The sequence below is a fragment of the Cottoperca gobio genome, chromosome 13 (assembly GCF_900634415.1).
Source record: "Cottoperca gobio chromosome 13, fCotGob3.1, whole genome shotgun sequence".
Lineage (NCBI taxonomy): Eukaryota > Metazoa > Chordata > Actinopteri > Perciformes > Bovichtidae > Cottoperca > Cottoperca gobio.
In genome coordinates this window covers 3762701-3778405 of record NC_041367.1, presented here as the reverse complement: position 1 = coordinate 3778405, position 15705 = coordinate 3762701, and the positions used below count along the sequence as shown (strand labels likewise).

Below are 15705 nucleotides of genomic sequence, written 5' to 3'. Positions count from 1 at the left end.
GGTGTGTTCATTAGCTTTAAGTGTAATATGGAATCAACATGGACGCTACAAAGAAGATGTTGATATGTTGACAGCTAGTCACATACAACTTCCCAGCCTGAAACTAACTTTTCAGATTATTCCAACACCACATGAATGTAGCACAAACGCCACTATGTCTTAATGTTAACTAAAGGTGACAAATGTAATGTAATGAGTTCTTCCTCATTTTACTGCCTTCCACCAAGTGTCATGAAAATCGAGCCAGTAGTTTTCTAGTAATCTTGCTAACAGAGACAAACATAACCTCCTTGGTGGAGGCAACAATTGCTTCACGTGAAAATGATAACTGCTGAAGCACTCCTATCGTTCTCCCTCTCCTCATCTCCCCCCCCACTCTCTGCAGGTGCAGCAGGTATAAGTTAATGTGTGAGTAACGTCAGCTAGACGACTTCTTGGTAATGTGTCACACATCCGCTACGAAATCATACATACCTACCAAAATGCGTGCGCACACAAACACACACACACACACACACACACACACACACACACACACACACACACACACACACACACACACACACACACACACACACACACACACACACACACACACACACACACACATGCATGCATGCACTCTGGGAATGTGTGACTACAGTTTCCAGTTCACAGCGGTGTTTGCTTAAGCAGTGCAGCCTCAGTGACATTTTGGGCGACCGTCTGTGTGTGAGGTTATTTGTTTAGTGCAGTGCTTATTCTACACTGTGGTGGGTTCAAATTAAAATCATGACCCATGTCGCTTTTATATTAAAAATCTATGTAAGGTATCATTTGTTACATTGTTAATATGCTTCTCAGTATACACAATATAGTAATAGTTTAGAATGACGCCTCTGCCATAAGTTATTATGAATGGAGTCAGAGTTGTGGTAATTCAAAGGCACTATGTTAACCATTATCAGCGTTTCTGTGTACCTTAATTAAACATTAAACACTATGAGGGGCAGCAGAAGGGCACACACACACACTCACACACTCTATGTGTTTCTAGAGGTGTGTTATATCTCTAGCTTCAAACATAAAAAGCTAAACATTACCACATTACTGCATGGTCCTCTGTCTTCGTAGACATATTTTGCACGTAGGAAACACACACATTCTTCAAAGCAGCCGCCCACTTTGTCTGCTGCCTCGTTTCAGAGGATGAGCAGCTAAGCGTATGTATCTGTGTCATTGTCTATTTGCTGCACCCGTTTTTCTCTACAATCAGACGTCATCTCGTCTCACACCTTCCTCTGAAAGTCACATTGGAGCGAGCCCAAGCTCGACCAAAGGATGGAACAAAGCGGCGCACGTGGGAGACCGTCGTCTCTCCTGCCAAGCCTGTGATGGCCATGGAAACCCGCCCATTGCCAGGATACCACATCAGGAATTCCTATTGGTCCGAGCCAGGCTGCTGGGACCAAAAACAACAAAACAACACGCACACACACACACACACACACACACACACCACTTTTTCATATCCTACTCTCTCCCCCTCCTCCCAAACTAACAAGCCTATCTCCCCGAAAACTGTACCCCTCCGCCGTAACCTCCACTCCCTCTCTCCCTCTTCTCTTGCCTCAGCTGTCCTCTGGGCCATTCCTTCTCCTGACTCCTTCTCACTCATGCTTGCCAACTCTGCCACAGACACTCTCCTCTCTACTCTGTCCTCCTCTCTGGACTCCCTCTGTCCTCTCACTCTGCAGCAGGTTCGCCAGACCCCTCCAGCTCCCTGGTTGGATGACTCTGGCTCCTTAACATCTTGTTGCTTTCCTAACAATCTTAAGGAGGCAAGAGTGAACCCTCTCTTAAAGAAACCCTCACTCACAAGAACTGAGAGTCTCAGGCTCTGCTTGCATCCTACCTAAAGGATCTCACCTACAGGGTAACTTGGAGAGGGGCTCAGTCGGACCCCTATCAACTCAACACCGGGGTACCTCAGGGCTCTGTCCTGGGGCCTCTCCTCTTTTCACTGTACACCAATTCACTTGGCTTCTCCTACCACAGCTACGCAGATGACACTCAACTGATTCGGTCTTTTCCCAGATCTGAAACCCAGGTGGAGGCACGGATCTCGGCTTGTCTGGCTGATATCTCTCGGTGGATGGCCGCACATCACTTGAACCTCAACCTTGACAAGACCGAGCTCCTTTTCCTTCCAGGTAAGGGCTCTCCCATCTAAGACCTTACCATTAACATCGGCACCTCTGTTGTTTCCCCGACTCTGACTGCAAGGAATCTGGGTGTGACGCTGGACAACCAACTGTCCTTCGGTCCCAACATCGCTGCAACAACCCGCTCCTGCAGACACACTCTGTACAACATCAGGAGGATACGTCCCCTACTGACTCGACGCAGGTTCTTGTTCAGGCTCTTGTCATCTCCCGCCTTGACTACTGCAACTCCCTCCTCGCCGGACTGCCTGCATGAGCCATCCGACCTCTACAGCTCATCCAGAATGCAGCAGCCCGACTGGTCTTCAATCTACCCAAGTTCTCCCACAATACACCGCTTCTCCACTCCCTTCACTGGCTACCAGTGTTGGCCCGAATCTGCTTCAAGATTCTGGTGCTGGTCCACCGTGCTGTGAATGGATCAGCCCCTTCCTACATCCAGGCCATAGTCGAACCATACACCCCAGCGCGTTCACTTCGCTCTGCGTCGACCAATCGGCTCGCCGCTCCCTCACTACGAGTGGGACCCAGATTTCCCTCGAACAAAACCGCCTGTTTGCTATCCTGGCTCCAAAATGGTGGAACGACCTCCCCAGTGATGTCAGGACAGCAGAGTCTTCACACCTACTGAACACTCACCATCATCGTATGTTGCACTTATGTTGTTGCACTTCAAACTGGCTTATTTGAAGACAGTGTTCACTTATACGATTTTACATGTTTGAAGCTCATGTACTTACAAGGTTCTTTCTGTTCGGAGTTGTGTCTCCAGGATTGTTTGCACTTTGTGTACGTCGCTTTGGACAAAAGCGTCAGTTAAATGAACTGTAATGTAATGTATTACTACTTTTACTTAGCACTGTTAAAGATCTGAGTACTTTGTCCACCTTAGCATTTACTTCATATCTATATTCTTGAACTTTATGGCACATGAAGTTTTTGAGTTTATTATCAGGTACACGTAGCTTAAAGTACTGCAGTCGAATACAACAGCCTGCGATAAATCATGAAGTTTACAATGTTCAGTTTGGTCATTTTGGAGGCAGCAGTTTGTTGTTTGCATTATTCTAGTAGAAAAATAGAAATCCAGAAAGCAGATAAAGAGGCAGGAGGGAGGACGATGGATCAGAGACACCAGGAGGAATGAGAGCAGAGAGCAACAGAGGAGCTGACAGAGGAAGAGAAGCAGAGAGAGAGAACGCCAGAGGTGGATAATGTGTCTGTGTCCTGAATTCCCTGTGAAACCTGCAGACAACTCGCGTACTGAGCTTCCATTATTCTACCTGAATGCATCGTAGAAAGTCTCACACACACACGGTGTGATATTCACATGCTATCCTCTCTCTCCTTACTATAGTGAACTGTTGTGTTTATTTAATGTATCCTTTACTGCTCTCACCATGCGTGTGTGTGTGTGTGTGTGTGTGTGTGTGTGTGTGTGTGTGTGTGTGTGTGTGTGTGTGTGTGTGTGTGTGTAAAAGCAGAGGAAAAAATGGACCTGAGGAATTTCAGTTCTTATACAATCAGCTAGTTACTATTAATCACCCAGCTACGGCTCAGCAAGCTCAGGAATGCCTCTCTCTCTCTCTCTCTCTCTCTCTCTCTCTCTCTCTACCTCTCTCTCTCCCTCTCCCTCTGCCTCTCTCTGTCGCTCTCTCTCGCTCCCTCGCTACCTCTCTCTCTCTCTCCCTCTCCTTCTCTCTATGTCTCCCTCTCTCTCTCTCTCTCCCTCTGTCTCCCTCTCCCTCTCTCTATGTCTCCCTCTCTCTATGTCTCCCTCTCTCTCTCTCTCTCTCTCCCTCTCTCTCTCTCTCTCTCTTCCTCTCTCTCTCTCTCTCTCTCTCTCTCTCCACTCAGCGCTCTGAGAGTGCGAGAGAAAACACTGGCTCTTTTGTATGACCTATAAGACAGACCTCTCTCCCTCTCTCTCTCTGCTCGGTCGGCCCTATCCTTCTGTGTAATGTGCACCTGCTCGGCCTGCAAGACATCTCACACACACACACACACACACACACACACACACACACACACACACACAAATACTTTAGAAAGGAGCCGAGTGAAAGGGAGAGACGAGGAGGGGAAAAAGCCTCACATTCCTGCTTCATATGTGACTGAATATCTTTCTTTTAGTCTTTATTTATGCACATAATTATTAGCAAAGGGGGAAGAAGAAGGAGCGGGTTTGGAGTAGAGGAAAAACAAACAATTCAAGTTCCTCATCTGACACCATTAAGAGAAAGAGAAAGACGGCCAGCTGGCTATAATGTTGCAGTCAGGAAGCATCTGACGAGACATCCTTTGGATTTTTGCCATTTTTGTGGCTCGATAATGCATGTATTGACTTTGTATGCACACTAAAATAACCTTTAATTAACCTTCATAAGAAAAGTGGAGGTAGAACTACATGCTGAGTCAAACATTATGCACTTGTTGCTGGTAGTCGGGAAAGTTGGAAGGTATCCTGAGAAATGAGGCCTACTTCATACATTAGTATTGTCTCAATTAAGCAATTACTTGTGTGGGTTATATATTAATAAAAGGTCAGAAAAAAGGTCAAATGTAATTACCTGTCATAAATTCCTCACGCTGAAAGTAACATTTTGCTAAATATTCAGTGTATAATGATATAAAAACTGAAAGAATCTGCAAATATTCACATTGTAGGAACTTCAACCAGAGAATATTTGTTTGTTTTTGCATAAAAATGACTTAAATGACCCGAAACAGTCACAGGTTATCGTTCCGCCAATCAACGACTCCTTATTCAGCTCTAATCTGATCAACTACCTGGAGGTTGAAGTACATCTGAAACATACCTGGACTCCTTGACAAACCTGTTAATCGTCCCAGTCCACTGTCTCCTTTATCTTTTATGCTAAAAGGCCTCAAAGCATTAGTCAAACGATGCCTCACTGCATGTCCTGTCATATCTCCCCCTCACATCCCGAGCACACAGCTGCAGTCGATACTAATGGTGCGATTATTACTATACTATAAGTGGGTCAATCACTTCTGTAACCGATGCCATGAATGTCATGAATAAATAAGATGAATAAGTCACAAAGAAGAGATTCCCTAAAGACTGGAAATAGATCCAGACTGCCGCAGAGAAATCAGTTTAGACTTCTGGAAAGATAGACCCTGAGGTTTAGCATAGGAACATAATGTATGAGTGAAGTGTGTGTGCGGGACAAACGGGAAGGTTCTGCATTATTGAAGCCCTGCAGTTGTGCAGCTGCGGAGCAACGATTGGGAATTACAGTATGACAGGAGCTGGAGAGAATATCTAGTGTACAAGCAGACTGAAGCCACTGAGACGTAACGAGAGTGTGAGGGGAAAGCATGACAGGGAATATCTCACTCTCTCTCTTGGGAGCGGTCACTGTGGGCCTGATAAGAAGCAGCAGAGCCACTTAATGTGACACTTAAGGATGTCACACTGCCGACAGCAGAAGGAGAAGATATGTCATGAATACCAAAGTGAAATTACTAAACAGTGCTGCCGATGGAAAGCTGAGACTTAGGGCTGCATGATTTGGAAAACATATCTAATTGCAATTAGAATACGATTTGTAGGCCGGACGTCTCTGCAGCACCACAATGCTTCATTCAGAATGGTATTATGACATTTAATAAATGCCATTTGGATTCTGCACGACTGGATGTTGCTATTTCAATGAAAGTTGATCACTTATTCTGCCTTAATGAGAATCAGACATACACTACAGGGGATGTCTTCATAAACTCTTAACTGGTTGGTCACACAAAGATATATGTTGGGACCCACCGTGCTGGAAATAACTTGAGTCCCAGACAGGGAAAGAATATATCATAACAGAAAGAGCTTCCCCTTCTAATAGAAGGTCCCTAAAGACTATTTGAATTGGCTTCACTGTGTGTTTGTGGATGTAAGTGTGTGTGTGCCTGAGTCTCTGGAGGCATAACTGTGTCAAATAGCTTTGAATCCAATCTAAAGTGTGTGTGTGTGTGTGTGTGTGTGTGTGTGTGTGTGTGTGTGTGTGTGTGTGTGTGTGTGTGTGGCGGGGGGGGGGGGGGGTTCCTCTACTCAAGTTTGGCTCTGCTGTGCTGTGAGACCCAAGACTGCTGAGAGGATTTCCATAGCAAAGAGAAGTGCTGCTTGGAGTAGTGCATTACAGCAACACTCAGCCAACTAACATCCACGCACATTTTCTAAAACATTCATTATTCATTACTCCCCGCTGCCTTCAGCAGCCCAAACTCACCCCGAGAGCTGAACGGAAGCACGTTCTGGTTTCAGCATATATGGGTCGGACCCAGGAGTGCAGGCTTAAAGGAATACATTCAGTGCATAACATATTAGGACCTCAATCGTAATATTGAGCTGCTTTCATATATCCTCAATACAAGTTTAATATGTTTCTAAGTTTAGAAATATTTTCAGAACTTGTATCCTCCACATTATTCAGATGTCCTGCTCTTTGAGTGAGTAAGTGGATTGAATACGTGATTCAACCTTTGATGCATCGCAGATTTTACTTGCTATGTGCATATCCTGGAAAACACTGTCCTGATACGTCAAGATGTTTCCTAAAAGAAAGATGCAACCTCTGCAGCTCACCTGAGTGTGTCCTCGTGCCTAGAGAACATGTGTTCTGTACAACAAAGTCACATTAAATTAGAGACTTCCAATCCGATGTAAAGTACATGAATATAGAGGCTTAAAATGACACAATTAAGGACATAATATTTGATTTGACCTAAACAGTCTGGAGAGACGCAAGTGAATGAAGTTGGGCTGGAGTGCGCGTGCGTCCATGCGTCTGTGCTGCCCTGTGATAAACTGGGGGACATGAAGGATTTGGCAGGAATGCAAAATGAGTGAAAACATGAATGAATGGATTGTAGGCTGCTGTTTGTTTTATAACAACAGTACATTAATTTCACAATGTAGATGAACATTTAATACTCGTTTTCTTTTTATAGAAATAATGGATGAAAATATTAATCAGGACATTGTCCTTCCTTCCTGGGACACCAACATCTGACTGTGACCTTGAGGAGCCCCCCCCCCCCCCCCTCCCTCTGTTTTCACACACACACACACACACACACACACAGACTCACAGGTGGAGCAACAGTAGATTTCGACTTGAACAGAGCATTAAAAGAAGAAATGCACAAACTAAATGTGAGTAATGCGACTGAACTCGCCTTTCAAGCTCTCAGAACACATTCCTCTGTATTTACACCGAAACAGAGAGAGAGAGAGAGAGAGAGAGAGAGAGAGAGGAGAGAGAGAGAGAGAGAGAGAGAGAGAGAGAGAAAAGCAGGTGTAAAATAACTACTCTAGGATACCAAAATATCTTCAGCAAAACCTAAAAACTATAAAGTGGCAGTACAGTTCATCGTATTTCTACAAGGTCAGTATCCTGCAAATACATTGTCAGCATATACAATAACTAATAAGTATGTAACCCTAAATTGCATGCAGTGCGTATGGCAACAACCCACGATAACACCTCTCCAATCCACCTGCTCCCCCCTGTGTATTCCTATTTATATGTAACAAGTAACAGCTGTTTGATAAGGAGACACTGAGGCGCAGCGGTGCTTTGACTAACGAGTCACCTCATCCAGTCAACTTTCCCGACATCAGGGAATGTGGGTGGCATCCATGCCTTTTAGCCCGGCAACGCGTTTCTGTGTCTAATGATAGAATGCCATGCAACAAGAATAAAAACAAAAGCCTCATTCAATTCCTAACACGAACAGCGACGGACAGCTTACCTGCTCCGTGCAGGACGAAGACGCACGGACACTGAATGTGGAGCTTCGCTCAGTACCTCCAAAACCTTGGTCCGAAGCGGCACATAGCAACACAAATTCTCCCTGCACAGCTTCAAGTTCCCCCACAGAGCAAGTCTTATCCATCCTCGTCGGCCACCATTGGAAAGCGCGCCATCGTGCGGCAGACGAGAGCGCGCTAGGCAACAGGTGGATGGAGGGAGGGACAGGTTGGGGTGCTGCCTTCAAGTGCTCTCGGGAAATATACTGTCTGTCGGACAATTTGTGACCTTTCCTCGACTGGTTACACACCGAGTGCCGATTCACCAGGACACAACACTGCCACCTTAAAACTGCACAGCTCTTCAATTTGTTATTAAAATATAAGCCTACTCTACATATTTTCACAGTAATTAGCTTTTTATTTTCTGTATATTTATGTTTCTTGTACACCTTTTTATTATTTTAAAGTTTTCATAATAGTTTTATAATATTATTTTTCCATTTTAATTTATCTTACTGTGTTTATGTATCAACAAAACACTAAAGCAAATTCCTTGTATGTGAAAACCTACTTGGCAATAAACCAAATTCAGATTTTTATTCTATTTAATCCAAGATTGTGACCGACCCCTCCCACCCTGGACACAAACTCTTTGAATCACTCCTCTCTAACAGGAGGCTGCAGTTTGTCTGCAACAAAAACAGTTTATATATGTGTTATATTAACGCACATCTTGTTGGATAATTAGGGCCTGTCTCTTCACATTGCATATTATTGTATTCTTCATACTGCGAACCATTGCACATCCCCTAGAATATATTTTTCTAATAATAATAATAATAATAATAATAATAATCTAATAATGCTCTACCAAAAAAGAGATATAATTTTCCACCATAATTTGTGTTGTATTTTATTTATTTAAATCTATGAAGATTACATTGATCCATGTGATCAGTAGGTGGAGCTATTCCCCAGGCTTCATCAATCGGAAGTAAAGCTCGAAAATATGTGTGCAGTTTTCAGCGCTTCAAAACAAAAGCCCAGGATTAGTCACCTTGAAGGGGCTGCTGGTGTGAGGCTGGTACACGCATAAACAAACATGTTTTGAAATGTCATTATTATTATTATTATTAGAATAAACTAAATACATTGTATAGTAGTTACCATTAAGCATATTCCTTTAATACCTCCAGGCATTTATGATAACAAATTAAATGCTATAAATACGATACAGACTTTATATTATATTCTACTCTTTAAATCTCTATTTTATATAATTGCTGTGGCAAAACTGTTCGTCTCATTTATAAAAAGCATTATTTACACATTTATCATGAGATATGTTCCTTAATATCCATTTGCTCATGAGTATAGAAATAACGGTCTGTAGCAGATTTTATTTTGAAAATCCTCAAAGGATGTTGTAATGTCATTCAGGATGTCTGTTACTTGGGGAACAGCAGCGATGACAACATTAAGCTAGGAGTTAAACTATAATGTTCTTCAAAGGCAATATTTGTCCCTTACAGAAAAGCGTCAGGAAGTGGGGAAAGTTTACGAAGAATCATAAACACTCTGGAGTATTTACCGAGTCTATTTTGTCAGGTGAGCGGTCACCGGAAGCTAATTATTAGCCATCTTTGTGTGTTAGCATCTCATCCTCCAGTATGCAAATGAACCTTAATGACTGTCCAAACTAATTCAAATTAAGATAAAACTGGCTCTAATTAAGTAAACATCACAACATGGAAGGCTATCCAAAATATAGGCGTAATAGTTAATTTGGGATTAACTCTAATTAAGCAGTTGTTACACTTCTCACTTGATCAATAACCTGCAGTTCGTATTTCTTTCTTGCAGACTCGTCAGATGACGGAACATCTCTTGCACGAGGCAGGTAGGTGTGTCACACCTGCTTTCATTAATCTTAGGTTTTGTTGCCAGAATAAAGCAAACGCGCACGCACTCACGATTTGGAAGCAGCGGTAGCAGAAGGAGGTCAGACCCTGCAGCTGAGGGGGCAGGAAGCCGGCGGACTGAACCGGCATTGGGCCATGGCCACCGCGCGCTTCCCCGGGAAGAGTGTGGACGTGGCCGCCTCAAACTGGACCGCTCCAGCGCTGGGCCGGCCGGTGTGTGTCAACGGGACGCCGTGGATCCTCTACCTGCTGGAGGAGTGTGTGGATAATGTGTGGGAGTACTGCAGCGTGGTGATAGGACTCATATCCATGTTCTGTTTTCTGCTCTCCACTCTGCCGTAAGTAGCATATCGACTGTTTACCTATTTGTTTTGTTTAATTGAAAGTTGCCCCCTGTACACCAACACAACCCAGAACAGTCCCCCCCCTGCAGGACATCACTCTGATGAACACTGTCAATAATCCTGTTGCACCAAACATCCACTGTGTACTGTATCTGTATATTTATAGTTATACACGCTTCTTTTCTTTAACATGCAATTAGTATTACTGTCAATATGAATACACATGGAGAGTATACATTGTGTATATTCTGCCAATTCCAACTACCTCATGTATAAAGCAACCTGTTAATTAATAATTCCTTATTTAGTCCAGCACCCTTTTGCACTCTGCACCACCGCAGTCTACACATTTCATTGTGTTTTTTGTTTATATACTTTTTCCTAACCCTTTATTTATAAATAATTATACAATAGACATAGTAAATATAAAGTATTTGTGGATAGAGAAAATTAAAAGGAGGGGATAGATAAAAGGAAAGGAGGGGTAGAGAAGATATAGAGAATACAAAGAATAGAGAGATAGGAATAGATATCTCTAGAGAGATATAGATGGATTAGAGATATATAGATTATTTTATATATATAATAGAGATATATAATATATATATATATATATATATATAATATATATACAAATAATTATATATATATATATATACAATAATTATATATATATACACAATTATTTATATATATATAATTATTTATATATAATTATTTTATATATATGATACATTTTATATAGCCTACTGTATATTTCTATCTGTAGAAAAGTGTTTGAAATTATTTTAATCGTGTCCATGTTTTCTATATCTATGTAGGCAGGTGTATGAGGCCTATCGGAACGGTAAAGTGGAGGAGGCCATGTCTTTTGGCTTTCTTTTCTTCCTCTTCAGTGGAGACCTGACCAGCTTTGCAGGCTGCTACCTCACCAGCCAGCTGCCTATTCAGGTAAACAAACACATACTCACTCGTGTGTGTGTGTGTGTGTGTGTGTGTGTGTGTGTGTGTGTGTGTGTGTGTGTGTGTGTGTGTGTGTGTGTGCGTGCACTGTGAACTCAATCCTAGTGTTAGTAGTCCCTGGCAGATGTCTGTTGTCGTCATATTTAATTTCCTATCTGGTCCCTGAAGTTGGGGAGTTATTACATTTCAGGTGACCTGTGCTCAGGACATATCTGTACTGCTAACGCTGTGTTTGAAACTCACAAATTCACTGTATGTTCGCTTATTTTAAAAACTAAAAAAAGTATAGAGCTTTACATTTTACTATTTTGTCGCCATCTTTCGATAGAAGAACATTTCAAATGCACACAATTATTTGGGTTTTGAATTTTGAACACAAGCCCTATAAGGAACCACTAAGCAGTATGAACTCCTCTACTCATAACCAACACCTTATGAGTTAAGTTGCAAGTTATTTTTCCCATGTCCCTCTCTCAGGTAGTCACAGTGGTGTTCTACATCTTCACAGACCTGATCCTCATTTCCCAGTTCCTCTACTATAAGATCAAGAACAGCTCCAGCAGAAGTAAGCCCTGACATCGTCTCTGCTCTTCAGTTCAAATGGAGCTCGCGCCTGTGTTAGTCGACCTTATCGTGACCCTTCAGATGAATGAAAAGCATAACTGTGAGGACGGATGTATTCACTGCTGTTGACTCAGTCGATGTTGAATGTGAGCTGCATGACACACCAAGCTGCTGACTTCAGAGGTTACAGGGACAGTTCCAGTTGTTATGTACTTACAGTATGTTCAAATGTATCCAAGACGGCACACAGCCGTGCACACACTGTACATGTACGTTGAAAATGAATCATGTCTAGTTTAAAACAAGACACTATGTATAGGAGTGTTAGTTTATAGCCTGCTCACTTGATTATTTGTGTGCGTGTCTTCACTGTCAGTTCTTTGTGTTTCTGTGTTTGTGTGCGTGCTCCAGAAAGCCCTGTGTTGAAGTGGCTGTGCTTCATGTGGTGTGGCGCTGCTTCTCTAGTTCTCCTGGCTTTACCCAAACTCATCATAGACAATAGTGCAACTTTAGACACCAAGGTAGGTCGAGTGTGTGCCGTGTATATGTGCATCCACGTGTGTGTGTGTGTGTGTGCAGGTGTTGATGAATCCTTTTCCTGTTTATTGGACACGCTTTTGATTCATGATTGTGATCGTACTGTTTCTTGCACACCTCTCCTCTCCCCCTCTTTATGCCCTCATCTTTGCCAGATTCCAACTACCTCTAATTCAGTGGAAATCACCGGTTATATATGTGGATACCTGGCGTCTATCTTCTACCTCTGCTCTCGTGTCCCCCAGCTCTATAAAAATGTAAGTGGCAATTTGTTTGGGTTTGCACGGGAGCATCCTGACAGCTTTCTCAGGGAGAACTGCACTTATTATATGTCAGTTAGTCGTAAACAGGGGACCGCGAGTGTGTTTGAGAAGCGAGGAGGGATTTGTGTATCAAACTTAAGAACCAGACGTTGCAGACAATGGTGCTGTTGTGCCGGACAAACATCCTGGCTCTACTGCAGCTATTAATCACCAGAGGGGATTGTCTTAGTATGCTGCTCGTGACAGAGAAACTTGGGCACACACACACACACACATACACACACACTTTACCTGAATATTTTATATCGTTTAAGTTGGACTTGCCCTGTGGAAGTTCCTACATGTTTGAACTCGCTCTTTGTTTCAGCAGGAATCCCAAAACATCTCCACTGTATCAGTCCTCGTGGCACGTTATTCATCCGGTTAACTTTTATGTGTACCTTCAGCAGCACTCTGGCAAACACTATACCTTGTATTGTTTGGGTCCAGCCCGTGTAGTAATCTACAAGGCACTCACATTTCAGTATTACACACTTTTGGGCTCAGATTGAACTCCGTAGGGCACATCAGGTTATAACACTCCATTATTCAGTCAAGGTTAAAGTGTTTCTTTGGTTTCACAATATTGGATGGATGCTCTCAGAGTCGCTGGAATACAATCTTCGGACTCTGACTACCACACACGCTTCCTGCTGGTTGTGCTGAATGACGCTGCAGGTGGTACTCAGCAAACCATTAGGACATTGTTTATCGCTCCAGCCTGCAGACGCTGTGATCACAGCAATGACTGCGCAAGATATGCTCACACTGAACTTTGTCCAAGCGCCATTTAAAACACTATTTTGGTTATTATAATGGGTCTATATGATACGCAATATGTTATATATGGCTGTTAGGAGATGCATGTCATGCTGTTTGGTTATACTGTAAACATTCATTGTAGTTCCAGCGACAGTCTACGGAGGGCACCTCCTACATGTTGTTCGCCCTGGCCATGATGGGCAATGGGACGTACGGGTTGAGCGTCATCGTGGTCCTGCCTGCACTGAAGGGCTCCAAACAAACCTTCATCATCAAACATCTGGCCTGGCTCATCGGCAGCCTGGGAGTCCTCATCCTGGACTTCTTTGTATCCTTTAAGCCACAAGTTGTCTGTAAAAAGCTCTGCTCATAATACCTACTTGACTGTTATTAGGTTTATTGTCACTAATTGTTTAACTGTTTCTGTTTGAGCCTTGACCTAGTCAGGTGACTGCCCAGTTCATCATGTACAAGAAGAACCGCTCTGCTAAAGCAGCATGCTGCTCGGCGTCCCAGAGGTGCAGCCTCTGCTGTGTGAGGAAGTGGAACTGTCAGTGTTATAGGACACACACATGGATCATAAAGTCAAGCCTGGACTGCCCAGTCTACGGTTGATTTACTCATACTAACGTCAGAGAAGAGACGTCGAAGAAGCAACTAACGGCCGCGTTGTGGTGCCGAGGACAGGAAGCTACAGGAAAAAAGATCGAGTCAATACATTTTTCTTAACCAAGTTAAATTAAGTAGAAACATTTCTGTCTTTTTCTCTCCAGCCAGGTTAGTTTGCCTCAATTAAATATGTTCCTGGTTATGAATACGCTCAGTTGTGATGCATTCTGGGATTACTTGATTCTGCTTTGATGGAATAACAGTATTTCTATTGGCCGTTGGGGACCATGCACACCCAGAAGAGGGAGTGCCAGACGTCTCTTCACAAATGCAAGCTGTATGGAAAAATTAAGTGCCTGTTATATTTACACATTTTTGACAGCGGGTAGCTGCTGCAGAGGTTTGGAACATTGTTCCCGGATGCATGGTATGGGATTTAAAGTTTTCCTACCTGATTTGGTATCTGAGTGCCATAAAATACAGAGTATGTGTGAGCACCTAATGCTTAAATGTTTTTACTCAGAACACGAGACTCATGATGTGTACGACATTAGAGAAGCAGGATGTGCACGTCTACCTGAATAATGTCCGTGTATGTCGACCTCCTTTCTGTTCCAAAGCGAAGCTTTTATTCTGGAGAAACACGTCTGTGCCTTTTTTAAATTACATACAGTTTTATTTAAAATGCTGTATATCCATTGAGAACTTAATTTTTATTAAGTTAAATGCCAGTGATTTCTTAAACCAGGGAGTTATTTAAGCCACTGTTTTACATACAATAGTCTTATTGATGACGAGCACTTCAAGTTAATTGGACTTTCGTTTTGATCATTTGCTCGTCTTGTGTTGTGCTCAGTACGTGTGCGCTGCTGTCACCTGCTGATCTGCCTAACTAAAGTACTGTACTTCTTTCTCTACCTCATCACGTGGACTTGATTTACTTCTACGTTGTGCATGAAGAGGTGGCTTGCACAAATTGTATATACAAATGTGAAATATACAATTCATTTGGTAGCATCCAAACGACAATTCCTTTTAGAAAATCCTAATTATGAAGTATATTTTGGTCATTTATTCACAATAACCTTTTCTATTCTTAGCCAGCTGATGCAATAATGTGGACTTATGTAGATATTGGGGGATTTATTTAGACTTTGTTGACTGTAAAGACATTTATTTTGCAAATTTATGCAATTAGAGTTGAATTTTTTTCACCAATAGATGACATTTTTGCAAATTATTTTTATATTGCACGATTCAAACCTTTCAATTCCTTTTTAAATGAGTCGGATAAACTTTTTCAATCTAGCACAAAAAGTACATATTTATTGTATTACTGTAGGAAATGTAGTATTTATAAGACTGAAGAGTTAGTCACTCGTGCTAAGATGTATTTATTTTTCTTTAAGCATAATGTTATTTTAACTGTACATGGCCTGTTACTGTATATGGTAATTCTAAACTCAGTGCCAATGTATGTTTAATAATGTTCTGTAATAAACTATGTAAAACCACTGTATGTATGATAATAGCGATGTATATTGTACAAATATTGAATAAACTGCAAAATACAGAATATTCTCTGTGAAAATACAGAATGTGTCTATGTTGTTTTGATGAAACAAACATTTATTTAAATAAGAGAAATAAAGAATAATACAACAATGTGACACATATGTAAATACACTTGTATAATTATTGATCATATAGATATTATATTTGTTG

The 15705-nt window shown here is 42.1% G+C and overlaps 2 protein-coding genes across 4 annotated transcripts in view; one reads left to right on the top strand and one right to left on the bottom strand.

Moving 5' to 3' along the window:
* Nucleotides 1-10020, bottom strand: part of veph1 (ventricular zone expressed PH domain-containing 1) — a 67875-nt gene extending 57855 nt beyond the window's left edge. For 2 of the 3 annotated variants that reach the window (XM_029446096.1, XM_029446098.1), the window contains exon 1: nt 7977-8110. The gene's annotated coding sequence lies outside the window, so the exon portion shown is untranslated. Of the gene's footprint in view, nt 1-7976; nt 8111-9950 lie in introns of those variants that run through there. The other variant, XM_029446097.1, reaches the window with a different exon arrangement.
* LOC115017549 (lysosomal amino acid transporter 1 homolog) lies at nt 10004-15575 on the top strand. Its single transcript, XM_029446100.1, is given in 8 exon segments — nt 10004-10237; nt 11065-11194; nt 11684-11771; nt 12182-12291; nt 12463-12564; nt 13514-13699; nt 13819-13861; nt 13864-15575. Coding segments are annotated over 8 exon segments (933 nt in total). The 5' UTR covers nt 10004-10034; the 3' UTR covers nt 13935-15575.
* The last annotated feature ends 130 nt before the right edge of the window (nt 15576-15705 follow it).